Source organism: Saccostrea cucullata, unplaced genomic scaffold, assembly GCF_032062105.1.
Source record: "Saccostrea cucullata isolate Sc308-1 unplaced genomic scaffold, CSIRO_AGI_Scuc_v1 ctg2257, whole genome shotgun sequence".
Taxonomy (NCBI): Eukaryota; Metazoa; Mollusca; class Bivalvia; order Ostreida; family Ostreidae; genus Saccostrea; species Saccostrea cuccullata.
Genome location: NW_026920537.1, coordinates 1 through 22,293, shown reverse-complemented (window position 1 = coordinate 22,293; position 22,293 = coordinate 1). Strand labels below are relative to the sequence as shown.

Here is a 22,293-nt window from a genome sequence, read left to right as displayed (position 1 = left end):
TTCCATAAAGGCACAAACTTCTGGAGTTGGCTCGTGTCAGTACTGCTGTAGTTAGAGCTAGTTCACGTAGAGCAGGGAGACTTAAACTGGGCTGTCTGTCTCGTAGAATTCCGTGGAAAACTTCTCCGTGAGATAAGATAAACTGCATCACCTATATAACAGCATGGAATAATGAACATTACTGTAAAATGTTTGTGGGGTCTGTTGTTTGTGGATTTCGTTGGTCAGCCTTACCCATAAAATTACATTCCCATGACAATATATTTTTTTAAATGTATGTATCAGTTACTTGATTCTAATCTATCTTTGAGTTACCTATGAAATTATATATATGCCTTCAAGAACATGTCAATTGCCTATAGTAATACTGTATGAGTGGAAATTTTAGTGATACTAATATTTAGCGATTTCTCCTTAAAAAATGGTAATTTATTTAAAGCCAGAGGTAATTTTAGCGATTTTAAAATGCTTAATAAAGCAGCAATTACAAATACAATTAATTTTTAGCCGTATTCAGTTTTAGCGATCTCATGACCCTCGCTAATTATGCCAAAATTAAATCCTCGCTAAAAATTCTACTTATACGGTACTAGCACTGATAAGGAGAGGAACTCATAAGTTGAAAGAACTTGTTTCCAATCCTTTTGTTTATACAATAAAATATGTTCAAAACAAACAACACTGATACCCACAAGTCAAAACAGTGATAAATTCTACTTGATGTAAAGACTTTCTACACAACTAATTCTAAATACTGTTATGGGTCCAACCGTCCAAGGGACTTTGCATTAAACATTAGATCTAAAGCTGGAGAGAATATTCATGCATCTGATTGCCACAGTCCTGGTTTTCTATGCCCAGTGAGGTCAGCATGGCCAGACAGAACTTGAGGGCGGCAAAGAAAATTGACGATAGCGGGCCATGGGGCTGGGCAGGAAGTCCTCCTCTGTATCTACACCCGCCTGTAGAAATCATCATAAGGTCAAAAATCAACATGTAAACTACATGTATGCTCATGCAATGGTTACTGATGAGAAAATGATTTTCTTAATTCATTATACATTGTAAACTGTTAAACTCTATACATGTACTACTACTACATGTACATAATTACAGTGGAAAGTTTTGATTTATTTAATTTAAAGAGTTGTCAACAATCAAGACATATACATATATTGAGTACATTTACTAAAGTAATGATTAGAGACACTCTAATTTAATCATAGGGTTTATGCAAACCGCCTATATCTGCTAACCTCTAAACCACCACTGGGACATGTTTGATTTCTGTAAAGATTCTTCAGACCTTTAAGCTGACACATCCATCTGTCAAAGTCAGGTCGAAGGTCAAAGAAGACACATCCAGCCAGTCTCTGCATGACTTCACACGGTAACAAGGTGTGGGCCCCCATGGCTGACTCTGTCTGTAATACACAGTCACTGTATTCATATATGTCAGAGCCCTTAAATTTCATATCAATATTGAAAATCAATGGAATACTGCTAAATCGAAATTTTTGAATGAGTTACAGATTAATGTTTTGTTAGATGCATGATGACAAATGTGGGGGTAGAATAAGGCAGTAATGGAAGACTTACATTATAGTTTAGACAGGTAGATGTACAGCACTCTGAGTTGGGGGGTGGGGGACACAAGGGTCTGTAGCGGCTGGTCGTCATGGAGAAGGCTGTCCACCAGGTGTTGGAGGTAACCTTTAGAGGACAGAAAGGTCATCCACTGCTGGAACTTGTCCATAGACAGAATGGTGTCCAGTACTGATAGAGCCAGCATCTACAACAGAAAGATATGACTGATAAAGCCAACCTGTACGAAATTGCACGCCTGGTAAAAGCACGTAAACCAGGCGTCATTTTCTGCAAAAACCAGGCGGATTTTGTCTCAATACCATATATGTAAACCAGGCGTACAATGAGATGGAAACCAGGCGTAAAAAGAGGTGTAATATGCTAATTTTACGCCTCTTCTATAAACCAGGCGTAAAGCATTTTGTCCTGGGATAAAAACTGTCCAGGCGTAAAAAAAGTTGTCCAGGCGTAAAAAAAAATTGTCCAGGCGTAAAAAAAATTGTCCAGGCGTAAAAAAGTTTGGAGGTATACAGTATACATATAATTTACAAACTATAATACAGGTATAGAAAATACAGAATTTATTTTATCAAAACACACACTAATATTTAGGTATTAATTTTGATAGTTACAAAAATATCATTTAGGTATTAAATTACATAAAATCTCTTCCAAAGGCTTTTTCTCTTAATTTTGATAGTTACAAAAATATCATTCAGGTAATCTTTATATTGATAAATTAATAATCCATCCAATTTCAAAAAATAATGATTTAAAACATTGCTACATCTTTGACATTTCACTTTAAGGTCTTATCTGGCATTCAGAGATCTTCATTTTCTTTTTTCCTGCTGTTCCCTTTTAAGCTTTTTACGGCAATGAGACACCTGCTCGGTTATAGCATTATTCAGTTCTTGGTCTTTCGGTTCACATTTTTCATTTTTCCTACACTAGCGACGAACATAACCTGAAGAGAAAATGTAGTCATACTTATATTTATACTGGGGAGACTGGGGAGTGTGTCTTTATTAAATACTAGTAAATTATGATGCTATCAAAAATAATACAGAATAGGCTAATAATGATTTCAATCATTCATGTAAAAGAGAAACCAATAAGATTTGTTGTTGTTGGCCTAACATATATTTTGCATGCATTACTGTTATATATTTTTGCTGCTTAAGAATTTATTTTTAAAAATTGATGTCTATTACCTTTGATAGCAGCAACTTTGTCTTTATCAAGAACTTTCCTCAGATCTCCCTCCTTTTGTTTAGTAAGCCCTTGTCCCCTTGAGATAGCAATCTCTTGAATGCTGAATACCCCTGGTAATAAATTATAACACAGGGTATATCCTGATTTGTTGGATTTCTTTGCTGATCTCACTGCATGCTGCAGGGTCTCCGATTTGATAAACACTCCTGGATGTGTTCTAACTAACATCACCATTCCGTCATTCTATAAATGAAAAATGACTGTACTGAAGCATGAATGTTAAATACAATGAAAACAAAATTTTGATTGCGTTTTACTTTTTTGTAATTTGGTAGAATTTTACCATAATGAGAATATACAATGCTTGTTTATAAAATAATTAAACAGCACTGAGCAATAGGGAGGATTTTTTTGACAGTTAAATTAAGAATATGATTATTTATACACTACTTTAATTTGGTACTCACCCCTTCTGCTCTTCCTGGGGATGAAATATCCTGATCAGTCTCCCTTGATCTATCTGAAGATGGAGGATTAGTGGTGGCCTGCTTGTTTATTGTCTAAAAAAGAAAAAAAAATGAATAAATTACAGACAATTAATTAAATGTATCAAATACTAAATGTGTTTCACACAGATAATTTTTTTTTCATTTTTCTTTTTTAATTCTTATCTCACCTCAGTAGATACTCCAGGTGATGAAAAAATGTTAGGATTGGTAGGATTGGTAGACCAAACTTGCATGGATGATGCATCTAGGGATGGACACTACCAGACTTGCTTCGGATGCTGGATCTGACCTACATTTTCATTCCCATGTAACTATGAGCCCTACCTGAAGCAAACTTGCATGGATGATGCATCTAGGAATGTACACTACCAGACTTGCTTCGGATGCTGGATCTGACCTACATTTTCCAGATGAGTGAACAGGTTAAAGTTTTTGGAGCAGGTCCATTCCCAAGGAACTATAAGCCCTACCTGAACCAAACTTGCATGGATGATGCATCTAGGGATGTACAATACTAGACTTGCTTCGGATGCTGAATCTGACCTACATTGTCTAGATGAGTGACCAGGTTAAAGTTTTTGGAGTAGGTCCATTCCACAGGAACTATAAGCCCTATTTGGACCAAACTTGCATGGATGATGCATCTAAGGATGGACACTACCAGACTTGCTTCGGATGCTGGATCTGACCTACATTTTCATTCCCAAGTAACTATAAGCCCTACCTGAAGCAAACTTGCATGGATGATGTATCTAGGGATGTACACTATTAGACAAGTTTCAGATGCTGGATCTGACCTACATTTTCATTCCCAAGGAACTATGAGCTCTATTTGGACCAAACTTGCATGGATGATGCATCTAGGGATGGACACTACCAGACTTGCTTCGGATACTGGATCTGACCTACATTTTCATTCCCAAGTAACTATAAGCCCTACCTGGACCAAACCTGCATAAATGATGCATCTAGGAAAGGACACACCAGACTTGCTTCGGATACTGGAGCTGACCTGCATTTTCATTCCCAAGTAACTATAAGCCCTACCTGAACCAAACTTGCATGGATGATGCATCTAGGGATGGACACTTCCAGACTTGCTTCGGATGCTGGATCAGACCTACATTTTCATTTCCTAGTAACTATAAGCCCTACCTGAACCAAACTTGCATGGATGATGCATCTAAGGATGGACACTACCAGACTTGCTTCGGATGCTGGATCTGACCTACATTTTAATTCCCAAGTAACTATGAGCCCTACCTGAAGCAAACTTGCATGGATGATGTATCTAGGGATGGACACTACCAGACTTGCTTCGGATGCTCGATCTGACCTACATTTTTCATTCCCAAGTAACTGTAAGCCCTAGCTAAACCAAACTTGCATGGATGATGTATCTTAGGATGGACATTACCAGGCTTGCTTCGGATGCTGGATCTGACCTACATTTTCATTCCCAAGTAACTATGAGCCCTACCTGAAGCAAACTTGCATGGATGATGTATCTAGGGATGGACACTACCAGACTTGCTTCGGATGCTCGATCTGACCTACATTTTTCATTCCCAAGTAACTGTAAGCCCTAGCTAAACCAAACTTGCATGGATGATGTATCTTAAGATGGACACTACCAGGCTTGCTTTGGATGCTGGATCTGACCTACATTTTCATTCCCATGTAACTATAAGCCCTAGCTAAACCAAACTTGCATGGATGATGCATCTTAGGATGGACACTATCAGACTTGCTTCGGATGCTGGATCTGACCTATATTTTCCATACAAGAGCCCAGGTTAAAGTTTTGGGAACAGATCAATCCGAATGAACTTGAAGTCTTTGATATCTGTAGTTTTAACAGTTATGAAAATTTTTGTTTACACAATACATGTTTTTCACACTACATGCATAGAAATGTGTATATACCATGTAGAGGGTTAAGCATAACTTGCAAGAATATTGTTGTTGGGATGAATACTTAATATTAAGAAAATATGATGTAGGATTTGCATTACTTAAATTGATAACATTCGTCGAGGTGAGCTTCGTAATCTTTGATTACCTATGTTTTTCAAATGTAGTCGAAAAATATTAAAAGTTGCACATGATGGATATATTCATATAAAACTGATCATGGTATATTTTTAAGAGGTCAATATAACTCTTAAAGTATTTTACAGTAATTGTGCCTCTAAAGAAAACATGAAAATTCTCTAAGTCCAAAATTACGTTTCAGTAAATTTTCTAAGTCCAATATTACGCCTCATGATTTCAAGATACGCCTGGTTTTACATTTGGAACTTTTACGCCTGGTTGTTTCAGACGGAAAATGGCACGGAATCCATGTCAAGAAAGAGCAGGATTACGTGTCCTGCTCATGTACGCCTGGTTCTGAGGCGTAATAGTAAATTACGCCTGAAAACCAGCTGGTTTCCGTGTTCAAACCAACTGGTTTCCGCTTCATCAGTTCGTACGGGAACCTACAAATATAACAGATAGACCCATCGTCTACAACAGACAGATATAACACATTATATTAATATAGGTCATGCGCTGCTGGAACCTGTTCAAAATGAAATCAGTGGAACTAAAAATACACAAGGATATCAAGAAATATTCCCTCCTAACCCTTCCTATATCATGTCCATCACACGCGTCACAACACACTATCTCCATAAAGTTGTCGCCGTATGACAGAATGGTCGCCACATTTTCCCGTCTCAGCTGTTCATACTCAGAGAGGGCGTCGGCCAAAGTCCTCTTCCCAATACCATCACCTCCTACCTCTGTCAGAAAAAGGAAACATCATTATCAGCCTTTGTCATGGTAGTTTATGTTTTTATTTCATATAACATAACACTTGAAGAGCATGTATTCTAAATACATAAATTTTACGTTGATCCATGTATGCCACAAAGTATGAGCAAAATCTGTGAGTTCTGTTGACATTCAGGCTTTATAACCTCTTACTTAGAATTATATTCTTAAACAAGACACATGTGACCTCTACTTAAACATACCTGTTTCTATGTGAGTCAGTGACTTGGGTTTCTAAACAATTTGTAGATAATTAACAGCAGGGCCCCATATAGATTGGCTCTTACTCTCTGCTGGCCACCACCTTAATAAAATTTCTTAGTTTTGTACAAAGTTGTTTGAAATTATAGTTTTATGAACACTCACTTGAAAAATTTCTTTTCAGCAAAAAATTATGTACATGTACACTTCAGATATTTTGATAATTCTTACTTGAAAGTAGAATGTGATCTATCACTCCTCTAAGCACCAGTTGAAGGGAGGAAGCAAATTGGGTTCGTGACCCCGACACTTGACCCCATCTGACCTTGACCTGCTGTGGAGTCCAGCATGGGGAGGAAGTGTGAGGTTTCGTCGTCGGAGACAGAATCCTGACAGAAACACTGACGTAGATTTGTCATCAGAGTAAGGATGATCCCAGCCACAGGGGCAGTTAACTCTGTCAACGCATCATCTTCTGTCATCTAATAATAATGAGTAGATTGATATTAAATGAAGTATCAAGGGACGCAATCCTACAACTTTTTTCTCTGAAAAATCAAAATTTCCCCTCCCTTTCCCCAAAATGAAAGCAATTGTCAACATGAATATTAGGATGTGAGAGAAGGAAAATGTTATGGTTCCATTTTTCAATAAATCTTTTTGCAAGATTTACACTTTTACCTTAAGTATACAGATGAAATTTGGCCAATACCTGGCATTAGCTAGATGCTCATGTTCTTGTACATTAATACCAGATACATGTACTTTAGGGTTGGTAAACAAAACACACAGATGTTGTTCTACCTTTCTCTGTAGTTCCGGTAGCAGCTCAAACAGAACGGTCTGTCTGTCCTCAGCGGTCAGTAAGTGCTCAGGACACACGGTCAACAGAACCTCAGTCACCTGACACCACGCCTCCAGAGCCTGGTGTTTGGTGGACAGTTCCTGGTGGATTCTGACACCACGCCTCCGGAGCCTGCCGTTTGGTGGACAGTTCCTGGTAGATTCTAACACCACGCCTCCAGAGCCTGCTGTTTGGTGGACAGTTCCTGTCGGATCCTGTTACGCAGCACCACATGATGAAGAATATTCTCCACTTCCTGAAAAGTTTGAAAAATCAATAATTTTAGCTAGAAATTTTAACATCCTGTTTTCTATTGGCAAGGGAAAAAGGGGCAGGTCAAAAGCATGAAGAGAACGACCCGCTGAGAGTTTTACCTCTTAGTCACTATGATATCGATCTCACCTCTAATACTCGCGGCCTCTGAGTCACCATGATGTTGCCCTGGTTATAGTTGTTCAGTTCGTTCATCAGTAGGCAGTGAAGTCGTTTGACATCACAATACAAAATGTCCTGTTCGGTCCGAGTCTCTACACTTTTAATGGCTTGTTCAATCATCGACAATTCGAAAAACTCCAACTTCATTGTAGGAGGATAACGTTGTGAAAAGTCAACTTCATCCAGAAGTCCTAGCAACTTCCTGCGCACTTGGCGGCCTGAACAAGGAAGATAAAGTTTTTAAGAGCAAAAGAAGAGCAGTGTGATAATGAAATGAAGTGAGAAAGAGTTTACATGAGAAACAGAAGAGTAGTGAGTTAAAGATTTTTAATGCTGTTCTTTGCTTACTTCTGAATGGCCTGGCTGTCTGAGACAGATACGATGTTTGTAGACTCTGCTCTGTAAATCTGTCGTACGTCAGGTCAGCTTCGTCTCCTATTATGCTGGCTGTAATACTGTGAAGATCACAAAACTTTATTACTTTCTTTAATTACAAGTGTCCAAGACATCAGACTCAATTTGTTATGATACAGGAACTCGATTCTCAAAGTTTTGTAAGACTGTAATTTAACTCGACTTTACCATTTATACCCCTGACAAGTCATGGATCAAGGCTCTCACTAACTTGAGTTTGTGACCTTAGAACTTGACCTTATCTGTTTGACCTTCTGACCCATAATCCCATTAAACTCAGTCTGTGTGACCTTTGAACTTGACCTTACCTGTTTGACCTTCTGACCCATCATCCAGCAGGGCTTTCATTAACCTCAGTGTGTATGACCTTTGACGGTTCAATGCAGTCAGTCGCAGTTCAATGGCTATCAGCTTCAAAACCAGGACTGAGAAATCATTACAGGGCGTTCTAAAAATACATACACAAATTTAATCATATAAGGTTTGACTAGCTTCTCTGCGCACATTAAGATGTATAATTATGTATTACATGCAAGTATATCAACTCGCTATAACAACTCTTTGATAAATTAAATAATCTAAATTTTTTAAAACATTTTTTATGATATAGTGAAATTCTTGATTAAATCTTAACTCACTATAAAACTGCTGAGTGAAAGGTAGATGCTGGAGCTGTCTGTACAGGAAGTCCCTGGTTGTACGCAAATATCGTAAAGTGGGCGTCGACGTCTCCTTGTTGGCAGCCAAGAGGTAGATGAGTTTGTAGGCCAGCTCAGACAGTCATGGAGTGTCCCTCAGGCAGGTGGGGCCAGAGTGTGTCCCCACCCCCCTCTCTAACAGGGACAGGACCACATGTAGACAGGTCTTAGGGGACCCTAGGATACCTGGTTTTAGAAATATGAATATAATTTCTGAATATGCAAAATTTTACCTTTGAATCTTTAGCTATTAGACTGAAATTTATAAATCTTTTCAAAATAAAAACTTTATCAAAAATCAGGATTATAAAACACCTTTATTGCAATTTCAAATGTACTAGATTAACTTTTGTCAGGGATAACTTATTGTGCAAAACACCAAAAACATTTATAGATCATTTAATAATTCCATCAAATCTTATCCAATGAAGTGTAACTATTTTCTTAAAGGTAGACTTACTAATTCCTCCAAATTAAAATGAGTGTACACGTGCCCGGACAATGCTCCCTGATAACATTTAGCTCACCTGGATCCAGACACAGAGTCCTGTTTACAGTCTTCCTTATGACATTATAATTACATTCTTTGAACTTCTCAGAAATTTAAAACATTATATTTGTGTTAATGATTACATTTATATCTGAGAGAGAAAAATGCAAGTCTTTTAGCATCAACTATATGCAGGAATAATTCTGTTTAGTATGTAACAGGAAAGGAGAAAATGCATGGCTGGACCGGGAATCGAACCCGGGACCCCTGTATCACTAGTCAGGTGCTCTACCGATTGAGCTATCCAGGCCGATATCCACGGCCAGAACCATTACATTCCTCCCTCCTTAAAGGTCTTTGGCCCTCCAAAGACCCCAACCCAGGCTCATCCCTGGCAGGTCTTTCACCTGTCAATTCCAGGGCATGGCACGGCACCAAATCTGTAACAGGAAAGGAGAAAATGCATGGCTGGACCGGGAATCGAACCCGGGACCCCTGTATCACTAGTCAGGTGCTCTACCGATTGAGCTATCCAGGCCGATATCCACGGCCAGAACCATTACAAGTACATCTTTTTTCACACTAACACTCCTGAAAACAATTTGATTTTATTTTCACTAAGATACAATTCTGTTTATGAGATAATGTTATTTCAAAGAACAAAGTGCGTTATTGGTTGATTTTCGCCGAACCTTGAACTAAATTGAGGTTTGTCGCACTCAAAAGTTGAAAAATTTATCTTTCTAACAATATATAACTTGTTTATATCTAATTACGTGTAAAACATTGCAAATTATGATAAAAAGTGATGTTTCAGCGGTAGTAACGTCAGTTCCGACGTTCATTTTGCTAGACGACGTCAATAACGTACATGTGTCTCTAGCGTCATACAAAGCTCCTATATGTATTAAAACGACATGCGATTGTGTGTAAAATAGAAATCAATCCATTCAAAGATATTTTAAGAATTTCATTTGCAATTAAGTTTTCATTTTATCATTTGGGCCATGGCAGAGATTGGGGTAGGAATGACAGTATTTTACATGAATATATAATGCATAGCCAATCATCCGACTGCCTGCATAGGACACAAAACAACTACCCATGATTTTAATTTTTTCCAGGAGTTCGAGCCACCTCAAATATCTTATTGAATACACCGTTACATACCTATATGTGAACATCCTGTATATTTTTCAAAATTTGAGGTTATGGAAATCGGAGAATAATAAATGATGGTAGCTACAGTGCTTGAAATTAATCTAAACCTGTCACAGAGATTTTTTCAGAGATAATGCAAAAAAAAAAACAACAAACAAACAAACAAACAATACAAAAACAAACAAAAAAAAACAAAAACAAAAACATTAAAAAACAACATAATTTCAGGAACTGTTGACATTCATTTTTCCGTCGGACTAAGTCCGATTGTATCCTTTAAATATTTATCGAAATAATTATAAATTGGAAACGACGGATGGACCGTCTTGACGATGTTGCACGTGTTGTTGATGAATCTTGGTACTCTAACCGGAATTTGATCTAGCGACACTAAACAGAATTTATACCCGTGGCACATAAGTTATATTCATTGTTTTTAAAAATTAAAATACTAAGTATATTTGTTAAGTTTTCCGTATTAATTACTTTTATTTTTTTTCAAAAACAAATTGATACTATGAACACGATGCTGGAAAGTCAATCTTGCGCACACGTAAATTATTTGTATGAAATAAAACTTTCATGCAATTAATGGAACACAGTGGGAATAAACGCCCATTCTACTCAGTATATTGTAGTCCTTTCAACTGCCGCTAGGGGTCGGTGTTATGAACGATAATTCATTGCTGAAACTTGTTTAGAGCAGGCTCGGGGTATCCAACGTGTAAGCGCAAGTCAGTTTTTAGCATTTCCCGAGTGTTTCTTTGCACTCAGTAGAATCCAGTGGTTTTTAAATTTAGCTCTAATGTTAAACTTTTTACTGTCTACTTGTGGACACCATTTAACAACATATAATTTAAATTTTTAATTAAAAAAAAGGAAAATCTACCCTCCTTCTTACATGTAGTTCTTACCTAATAAAATTGTTATACTCGGTCGTTCCCCTTCGTGCTTAGTAACACAAATAAGATGCATGATCAATTGTTGCATTTACTTGTAAATATATATATATTTACACAGGAAGCCAAAAAGTGCGAACACAAAAAACATAACATTACATTTTCTTCTGTTCTTCATAATAATCGTTAAAGAGAGTTAGAAATATTGATTATAGTCTGTTCCCCATTCATTTGACCCTGTTATTTCAGGTAGAGTGAAGGCATGCTCTTTCTCTTGGTCACTTTTGTGTACAAAACAATGTAAGGAACCCTTTTGAGTACGTATATGTCCTTCCTATAAACGATAACTAATGAATCCGCACTTAATTTGTGATATTCCACACCTGAGTTGCATGTACCTGTCCTTAAAACACAACATCGGAAAAGTCAATTATAAATGATTAAACTTTTTAACAATGTAATTAAAAGTATATTTATAATTATTGTAATTAAAAGTATATTTATAATTATTATCTTTTTTTGATAATTTCATGTACCTATAAATCTATCTATGTAATGTTCTTACCATATGTGCAACATGAAAAAATTGTTGAAAGGCCTATATATTGTTAGCTGGCCAATGGTACCCCCCTCCTTTTTTTCCGAGACAAGTTTTCTGGTATGGATTTTTTTTTATCCAAAATCCGTTCCTCATGACCTCTCTTTTTGTGTTGCATTACGATCACCCCCTACCTTTTTAACGTTCAATTGAAATCTGTCTCATTGAAAATGGCAGCTGTATTACACAGGCGGCGCACTGCACAATGCTCAAATGTTTCGAACCTGAGGACACTCCTTTAGAAACGCATGATAAATAAATATCTACATTATGTAAAAACACTGGTTTCGTGTATATTCCTTATTTAACCTTGGAAATAAAAAATGGACACAAAACCGAACTTTTGCGACTGTACATGGTTTTTACGGTCTTCGGTATAATTAAAGGGCAGAAGCGATTTTTTCCTATATATTAGAAAAATAAAGCACAGTGGAAACTATGGGGAATAAATTGTTGTCAAACTGACACTGTCACTGTGCTTTCCTATTTGTGAGCAAAGATGAAAAATAATCCTAGAAATGGGGATATTAAATCATTAGAGAGCTTTTGTTACTCGAATACTGCTTAAGGTGTACGTGTAAAAACTTTATGCGTAATTAGGTAATGGTTATTAGGGCATTTCCCATAGACACTTGCTTCGTATATAGAGTATCCCCTCCTTTCTCTTTCCACTAGTTACCTCAGGCGCGGATCCAGAAATGTTTTCCAGGGGGGGGGGGGGGGGGGTCCATCTCAGTCAAAAAAAAAATCCATTCCCAGAAATTTCTTGACATGCAAAAAAAAAACCAAACTTGTCAAAACGTCAAAAACCTATTTCGTGTGTGTGTGTGTGTGTGTGTGTGTGGGGGGGGGGGGGGGGGGGGTACCCATTTCACAAATATTCGCGTTAACCAGGGGGGTCTGCGTATTCCAAGGGGGGTCCATGGTAACTATTTCCTTGTTTAAGTATATAATTTTTTTAACCTGGTAAATTCCAGGGGGGTCCTGACCCCCCGACCCCCCTCTAGATCCGCGCATGTACCTAGATCAGTTTCAGACACCCTCTGCTTCAACAAGGTCGAATTTTTTTTTATCAGTTCATTGTTCTTCTTTAAATAGTTCGCATTGACAGAATTTTTTCTTCTTTTGTAATAAATCGTTTCCGACTTACGTTGTCGAGTCTCTTTCTTGTAAACTATCCATGTGCAGCCACGTAGCATCGTTTTTGAAAGTTTGGGGGGAGTCAGAAAAAAAAATTACTTACCTGAAAAAATTGACCAAAAGAAAAAAAAAGTTGCCCAAAGCCAAAAATCCTATACTTCCAGAGTGGGTTGGGGGTAGGGGGTGTAGAAGCCAATTTTTTTTTTCAATGCAGATTTCCTTCAGTACCAATTTCTTTTACATACAATACTACATTTCCCATATATCACAAACCCCTACCTCCCCCCCCCCCCCCATTGCTACGTGCCTGATGTATTCCTCAAATATTACCTCAAGGAATAACCTAGAGGAAATCTCATTTTGAGGGAAAGGGTGTGGTTTTGACAAGGAACTTTCCTTATTCAATTTTCTTCAGATTCATGGCTTTTTTACCTTGTTACTAGGAATCCGTGTTTCACTAGGGGATGGAGTATTTTCCAATGTGATTTTTTTTTATTTTGGAAGTATACTTTATAATGCTGAAAATGCAATCGGAGAGGGGGGGGACTCCGAGCCCCCTCAAGATTCAAGTATTGTGATGAGGCGGGTCTGAGGTAAACGCATAATTATATGTATAAAGTTGATGGCTGGTATATTTTACACCCTATGCATTTGAACAAAACCGATAATACAGAACATTTGACATAAATTAAGATAAACTTGTGTGCACAGTGTTCATATTCTGAACAAAACTACCGCTACATAACGAAATTTTCCGCTATATTTTTTTTCAATAAGACTATTGCCGACTACAAATCATTACCACTACATATGTCCCGGCCAGCAATGCCACTGTAAATAAATTCTATTCATAATGTTTCGTTACAATGATAGGAAAGTTTTTGTAGCTTTTAATTGCCGTTCTATAATATGTCTTGTTTCATATATCAAACAAACCTTCGACATCGAAAAAAAAAGTCATATGAGCTTCTTAAAGGGCACAAGTACTCGGATAATATTGTGAATTTATTGATTAAGTAGACATATTTATCTTGTTTATTTTTTGTATTTGTTGTAATTCATGACTTTTGGGTTTTCTCAAGAATGAATTGTGCAAAGTATACAGTGGTAAATAAGGTTCGCAAATTCGGAAGCGCGGAACGATTCAAGACACATTACGGTATGACCCCCCCCCCCCCCCCCAAAAAAAAAAAAAAAAAAAAAAAAACCATGAAGACTACCATCACGTACATGTATCTGGTGATAGCTATATACTTGTAAAGTCTTACTATTTTGAATAAAAGAATAACTTAAAAGATTATTTAAAATGCATATGTATGATTTATCCTTTATCTGGTCACCATCAAATGCACATATATTTAGGAAGGATTATAACGCTATATACGTACATTCTGAATCATTGCATGCAATCAATGAAATCCCCGACACTAGAATGGTTCATTCTTTATTTAATTAAAGGATTTTATAAACTTGAAAGATAATTATAAACATATGTGGATTTTATCTTGCATGATTTTGTTTGGGTTCACATCATGTTAAAACAGCTGTTGATATTACAGTATTCGTTTCCTGCGTAAATACTGTGTAAAATCAGAGTAAAATAATGAATGCTAATGCTGCATAATTTTCATTACCGGACTTAATATTTATAATTAAATACTGTTCCCACACATTAACCGACACGAATTTAATACTGGACGGAGATTTTTAACCAGTTATTTTATACACAAAAAATAAAAGTGGTTAATGCTTGGAAACATATTCAAATTCATCAACATTTACTGATTTTTCATGAAAAATGAACGGATTTCACTGAGCAACCACTGTTTGGTGTGGTATTATGACGTCACTGTAACATATTACGTCATTTGTATATAATTTGCGTTAAGCTTTATCCTATTGTAAACGAAACATAAGGGACTTGCATAAATAATGGTAGTTTAAAAATAGTAAAATTTCTCGGCCGCATATAGCCAATAACGTACTTTGTTCTTTGCCCAAGTTAAAAAAGGGAGGGGAGGGGGGATTCACTGTAAATACTGTATTTGGAAATTTTAGCAAGACGCAAATTTAGCGATTTGTTCTTAATAACTGGTATTTTATTTTTTGCAAGATGTAATTTTAGCAATTTAAAAATGTTGATTAAAGAACCTATTACTAATAATAACCAATAAATTTTTAGCAATATGTAATTTTAGTGATCTCAGCAGCCTCACTAACAATGCCAAATTTAAATCTTCACTAAAATTTATACTAAATGTACGGTATACAGTATTGTTTAAACAAAATGGGAAATGAAAACTATATGAGATCAATCCACACTATTGGGATTCCTAGTTACCATCTTCTTCAGGTTTATAAGGTGAATGCCCCCTTCCTTAACATCTCACTGTTGAAACCATTATCATCTTCCTCTGAACAATACACCCCAACCCTCTCTGTAAGACCCTCATTTCTCCACTTCTGTACTGAGTCCCTAGATACTGTCTTCCTCTGATAAATCAGATCATTCTCACCCCAGTTTCACTTCTCTATGGGACCCTAGTTACCCTCTTCCTCAGGTAAGTGGATTCTCTCTTTCTCTCTCTCTCTCTCTCTCTCTCTCTCCACACTACTGAGTACATACCCTCTTCCTCTGGTAAGTGGATTATCTCTCACTCACTCTCTCTCTCCACACTACTGAGTACATACCCTTCTCTCTCTCTCTCCATACAATTTTAACATACCCCCCTCCTCAGGTAAGTGGATTGTCTTCTCCACCATTTGTTCTGGTTCCTCCACTTCCGGACATTCCACAAATCCGTGGAACAGCTCCAGATGAGAGGTCTGGAATAATAAGGAATTTTATACAATACAACAATGTAAACCAAGAATCACATGACATAAGATTTATACAGAACCCTAATAACAATCCAGTGTACCCATTTATCTTATTCTGAAAGTAGACACAGTGCATTATGTAGCATCTTTTTCAGTGTCAACCAGACTGGAAATAATTCTCGGTTCAAGGAGAATTCAGAGCTTTAAAAAATGTTCATCTTGGTGTCTTAATCAAATTATACTGTTACCTGATTTGATGTGAACAGATTGATTAGGGCCACTTGTACAGGAGCTGAGTGACACACGCGATACAGGATCTTCATGGCTGACTGGGCATGCTCAGGAAGAGGAATGCTGAACTGTATAAACCTACAAGATTGTAAAACACCAATTGTGACCATGATCACACAATAAAGGATGATAAAATTAATGTTTCTTACAACTTTACATTTTTTATAGGACTTGAATGACCAAAAGCAATAAAACTTTCATATTATTCAAATAAAATAAATGTTTGCTTAATTTTTATGACTTTCAGTGACCTACTTTGTGACATTAACGAGGTGGTGGGCTTTCCCGCTGCGTGGATTAATACTCAGGAGAAGACGATCCATGGCTGACACCATGGCGGAGGCTCCCGTCTCACGACACGCGTCCAGGAACGTCCCCGACTTCTCCAGACTGGTCTCTATCAGCTGTAAACACAGCAGACTGGCAGACTCCAGGGCCTCCTGTCCTGTACAGATCAACCAATCAAATTAACTCTCTTAAATCAGTCAATACAGATCAACCAATCAAATTAACTCTCTAAGCATTGGCTAGTAATATCAACCAATCAAAATACCTCACATAACATTATCTAGTCCATCCTAACAATCAAATTAACTTACTGAACATTAGCCAGTTCAATCAACCAAACAAATTTAAACACTACAACACAAATAAAAACACCTGAATTTCTTTAATTACTATTAACCTGGTATAGCCTTGTAATGTTTCAAGTTGTCGGACACTGTCATCCAGTATTTTCAACACATGAAATAATTATGTAACTTCAATTCTTAACAAAACAAAGCACAAATTATGTCTCCATCTCCCAGCCCAATAAAAAAAATTCTCAATAAAGATCTCCATTTAAGCAGGAAAATATATGAATCTCACCGTGGACAGGAAGTGGGAGTCCTTCAGTAGGTGTAGCATCAGGAAGTACCCCGGGGACTTGTTAGCGGGGACCACGCCCCCCATCTGTACCTCAACCAACTCCTCCCCAAAGTCACTCCCCACCACCTCATACTCCCGCAGGAGCTTACATAGGATCCTCAGACAGTCACTGGACACCTCCCACTGTAAATAAAGCTTTACATTTACTTGAAAGAAATCAATCCTGCAGTTGTATACAAGGGATTCTTAAACAGTCACTTGCATTGACTTAATTACCTTTGGCAATAAATCACACACAATAACCACATTTTCAATTAATATCAATGCAAATGACAGATACAATTTTAAAACCAGAAGTCTCTGTCAAGACTGTAGCTCTACTGATTTGTACTAGTCTTGTAACAAAGGATAAAACAAGACATTTCTATTTTTAGTAACAATGGCAACACTGTTCATCGAAATAAATAACCAATGCTCTATTTTATGTATCTTAGTGTAGTCTACTTGTGTGCCAAGTTATATTAAAATCAGACCAAAACTGTAGGAGGAGTAACATTTTGAAAAATTGTTTACAGACAGACGGACAGGTAGACAGGTATACAGCTACAGTAAAACTCGGGTTATATGAAGTCACAGGGACCTGTGAAATTACTTCGCTATATCCGTAATTCGTTATTACCGTATAAGAAATTCATTACATTTATATAGCTGGGGATTCAAGATGACTTCACTATAGCCGTAAATTGGCAATAACTGTGTTCGTACTAAACGAGTTTTGCTGTAGACGGATGACAGACACCATACTATCGCATAAGCTCCTCTGATCTGTGATCAGTAGAGCTAATAAAAAATTTATTGTTTCAGTCTCTTTCTACCTTTTTAGTCTGTGTATTGTTCATTTCCAGCTATATTTTTTTTTTACTTGATGATAGTACATGTACAGCTAGTGTATGTATTTATCAACAAGATTGAAAAAACATTTTTAAAAATCTTATATCCAACCTTTTCTGATTCTTGTAACTGCTGGCGTAAAACTTCTCAAACATTCTTGACAAACTCTAGGTAGGGCTGAAATCCTGGGGCCCTGAGACCTGCCCCGAGTCCCGGGGGGACAGGAATGTCAGTGAGGGAGTCCAGTAAGGACAGGAAAGCTCGCGTCATGGGAAATTCCTCCGCTCGGGTCTCTACCTCCTCCAGCTCCACCTTCAGGAAAAAACAGACATCAAAGGTAGATAACTCTTACAAGCTTGAGAGACACAATATGTAATTACTAGTGTATTGGTCTCTAGATAAATTTCTATGTGTACAGCAAGATTTAGTTCTGTTCTTTTTAGGCTGGAGAATTATAAAAAAGAACAGAGATTATTTAACCTGAGAAAACAAATTAACATTTACCTGGATTCCCCTCTGAGAGGAACTGCTGCTCTGGACTGTGGTCAGATTCTTTAAAACAAATTATTAAACAAATTGATATAGTAAACCCACATACATGTACCAACAGTATAATATAGGGAAAACGAGAGAAGAGATGCATGTAAATGCAATAAATACACTTAACATCAATAAAGATAAAGTAAAGAACAGTATTTCAGTGGTTACCTGTGAGGCTTCTAGTGTATGCCACTGGCTGGCTGCCACGTCCGGCGTCTTGGTGAACGCTGCCAGCACCCTGAAGATCTCGGCTTTAAGGTCGAGGGGGATACTACAGGTCATGAGTCCTTTTAACACCACCGCCACCTGCCACTGCTGGTTCTCACAGAACGCCACGCGGCAGTTCTCATCATGATCTGTAACATAAGATGTCAATTTTTCTGGTGTTAGATAGTAATCTGCAACTTATGCAGATTTCGAAATTAGATTCCCCTTTTAAAAGTCTTTATTACTTCCTATGCTTTGATTCAGGAATATTAAAATTGATATAAACTCATTATTCAATACAACCTAAAAATAATACAGACCCATTATTATCATGCCTTAAGGTCATACACAACATAGTTTGAACTTTTATTGGGTTCTTCCTTGGAGTTTTAGAGTTCCACTTAATGAAGGACTCGTGTGCAATATTTTTAATTTTTATCTATGGATTTGTACATCTCTTCTAAAACAATTTTTGATGAAACAAAATCTGGAATTTATGTTTTATAATTTTTGTACATTTTTATTTGAATAATGCAATTTTTTTTAAAATTCTATATCTTTTCAAAACCTCTGGTAACGCATGCTGATTTTTTGTCAAAGAACATGTAATGATATTATACATATAAGTTTAAATTTAGAATATCTTGGAAAATTATCAGTAGGTAAGGTACGTTGCGTATGTCCTTAATAACAAACTACAATAAAATATGGGTTGATCAAATCAAAACCCTTGGCTATTAAAGTATAATTATTTCCTTTATCTGATGAATCGACAAATGTACTCACATATTCAGACAGTTTCAGGACGACCACCAGCCCCTCTAGTTCCTGTGGGGTGATTCCCCGGGGGTGGGTACCTCGGAGTCCCATGTGAGACATGTCAGCACCGCTAAGAACCTCCCGACATAAACTGGCGTAGTACTGATTCAGTGACAGGAAAATGTGCTGCCACGAAATGGCACTGGCTGGGCCTCCTAGTGTAAAGTAATTGTACATGTATTAGAAATTAAAATACAGGCAAAATTGGTTAATTTCTTGAAACCAAAAAATAAATTGAGATATCAATGGTGAAATACTTAAACAAGGGTGTTAGGACTTTCAAATCACTTTGATATATTCAACACATTCAAGATACAAAACTTCTGTTGTATAAGAAACAGATTCATATGTAAATTAAAAAAGCTCAGTGCTTGCTGAAATCACTTATGCTTTAAAACCTTTAAATTGTCTTTTTACATCTTTGGCTGCAGGTTAGACCATTTGTGACAGCACAGAAAAACATCTGTCATTAGAACAATCTTAGATACTGTACATTCCTTATTTTTCGCAAGTACTTTTTATCGTGAACTGGGTCTGTAGCGTCAAATCGCGATAATTATAAAGGAGAGGAGAGGTGCATGTCAATGCAATAAATACACTTAAGGATATACGATCCTCAGCCAGGAAGGATAACTCTTTAATTTATAATTTAATTCAAAAAGTCTTAAAATAAAGCTTGAAACTGAATTTTTTTCATGCAGGAATTTTCATTTTATGCCTCTACGTATGCTTCAATGTTTTTTAAAGTTTTAACAAACGGTATTTAAAAAGTTGACATTTGTACCTCATAAGATGAAGTAAAACTTGCATATTTTCAAAAAAACCAAGTTTCTTTTAATTTAGCCTTAGTGACCAATGTTTATATGCATGATTTGAAATTAGAAGTGATTTACAGTGTTTTCTTTGAAAGGAAACACTTCATACACTATGCATTATGAAACAATGGAAGTAAGTAGGACAAAGTAAAGTCCAAATGAGTGTAAAATTCATGCAATTTTCTTTAAAAGCCTGGATACCTATGATTTTTATTCATTAAATGTATTTCTTGATCAATTATCAATTAAAAAATATGCAGTAGGTAGTTCAAATCGCATTTCCTGAAAAATTATTCGAGATTTACTAATTTTCCCTATATAATATGATTAAATTTAAAGATGAATTTTAAAGAAACACTGTGGGTAAATACATTTTAATTTGAGAATTTAGAGACATCTTTTTGAGCATTTTCAATTACCCAATGCCTGATTTTCAGAACCTGAGGATCGGATAACCTTAACATCAATAAGGATATAGTAAAGAGCAGTATTTCAGTGGTTACTTGTGAGGCTTCCAGTGTATGCCACAGGCTGGCTGCCACATCCTGCGTCTTGGTGAACGCTGCCAACACCCTGAAGATCTCAGCTTTAAGATCGAAGGGGATACTACAGGTAGCCAGACCAAACAACACCACCGCAACCTGCCACTGCTGGTTCCCATTCTGTAACACAAGTCAAAGTTTTGTGTCCGAGTTGTTAAATGCACTTTATGCAGGCTTCAACTTTTGATTAGCTTCGAAAAGTGTCTTTTACTTCCTTTTGTTTAAGGAAATCAAAATTATTCATTACTGAATACAGTTTATAATACATGTACAAACCCTATACATAATGTCTTTATACTGAGTTATCAAAAGTGATAGATTCTATCTTGGATATTAAAGTATTACTTAAATACTTAAAGTATTACTTATAAAGCGACACCTGTAATGTAAAACCTCTTGATAGTAAGATTTTGATATTTGAGTTGCATGCTTATAGTTATTTTGGTTACTAGTATTTTCTCTAAATAATTCAGAATTTTCTGTCCCAAAGATACTCATCTTTATTTTCTGTTTTGTTTGTAAGACTGATTTGTTTACAGACGTGGATTCTCATTTATAATTTTCTTTTACATCCTAATCAATCAAGCGCTATATACAAATTTTTGTTTTAAGGACCCGTGTCATATGATATCAATTCATCTATCGATCTGTATGTAATTAGTTTGAAACTCTGTTGTACACATTTATGTACACAGATTCCATAGCATAAATATAACTGTTTTCAAATAATATTTGTTTATTTTCTCCTTCTTGTGTCAATTGTATAAATTAAGTTTATATATTTAATATTAAATTCACTTAATCAGTGATCGTATCTGTAATTGATAAGGCGTCGGACTGACAATCTCATGGTTGGTCGTGAATTTGATCCCAGGGATGTGCACAGAAGAATTTTATTCGGTAAATAAGGCCGTGCACTATTTCGGCATAGTATGCTTACGCTATATAAATCCTTAGACCACTATCCCAGAATAGTAGGGTATGGTTTGTATAGAGACAAACTGACAGGAAGCATAATAATATAAGATAGTAAACACTAGCGACAGTTACGTACAAGTCTAAGTAGGTACTGGAAGCCGGGACTGGGTGATGTGGGAGTTATCTCTCTTGTTAAACGTTCAGTAAACCTTAATCATGTTGATATAAGCAGTAAACACTAGCCAAAATTACGCACCAGTCTCAGTAGGTACTGGAAGCCGTGACTGGGTTGCGTGGGAGTTATCTCTCTTGTCAGAGGGTCAGTAAACCTTAATCATGTTGATATAAGCAGTAAACACTAGCGACAATTACGCACCAGTCTCAGCAGGTACTGGATTAAGTCATGACGTGGTGATATGGGAGGTTCTAGGGAACTCTGGGATGCCGCGATTCTTGCCGCCTCATCTCCTCTTGTATGAAGCTCTTTCACCTGTAAAAATTGTTCATCCACAATAAAGTTTCTTGCAAAAACTTTTAAATTATGTATATTTTTGTCACTTTCTAAAAATTTT

General features: G+C 36.6%; 1 protein-coding gene and 1 pseudogene across 1 annotated transcript; both read right to left on the bottom strand.

Moving 5' to 3' along the window:
* Positions 1–22,211, bottom strand: part of LOC134250506 (nuclear pore complex protein Nup205-like) — a 110,318-nt pseudogene extending 88,107 nt beyond the window's left edge.
* LOC134250495 (uncharacterized) lies at positions 1,831–3,544 on the bottom strand. The gene is made up of 4 exons (XM_062732863.1): positions 3,479–3,544; positions 3,270–3,362; positions 2,802–3,045; positions 1,831–2,554 (listed from the first exon to the last, which is right to left on the bottom strand). The coding sequence occupies exons 1-4, from the start codon at positions 3,542–3,544 to the stop codon at positions 2,538–2,540; spliced, it is 420 nt and encodes a 139-aa protein (XP_062588847.1). The 3' UTR covers positions 1,831–2,537.
* Positions 22,212–22,293: the final 82 nt, after the last annotated feature.

Bases quoted from the DNA above. Each gene is read 5' to 3' on its own strand.
- LOC134250495 (XM_062732863.1), bottom strand. From the start codon at position 3,544: ATGCAAGTTTGGTCTACCAATCCTACCAATCCTAACATTTTTTCATCA. The intron at 3,363-3,478 runs GTGAGATAAGAA...TTTCTTTTTTAG, and splicing joins CACCTGGAGTATCTACTGAG to ACAATAAACAAGCAGGCCAC. The intron at 3,046-3,269 runs GTGAGTACCAAA...TTTCATTTATAG, and splicing joins CCCCAGGAAGAGCAGAAGGG to AATGACGGAATGGTGATGTT.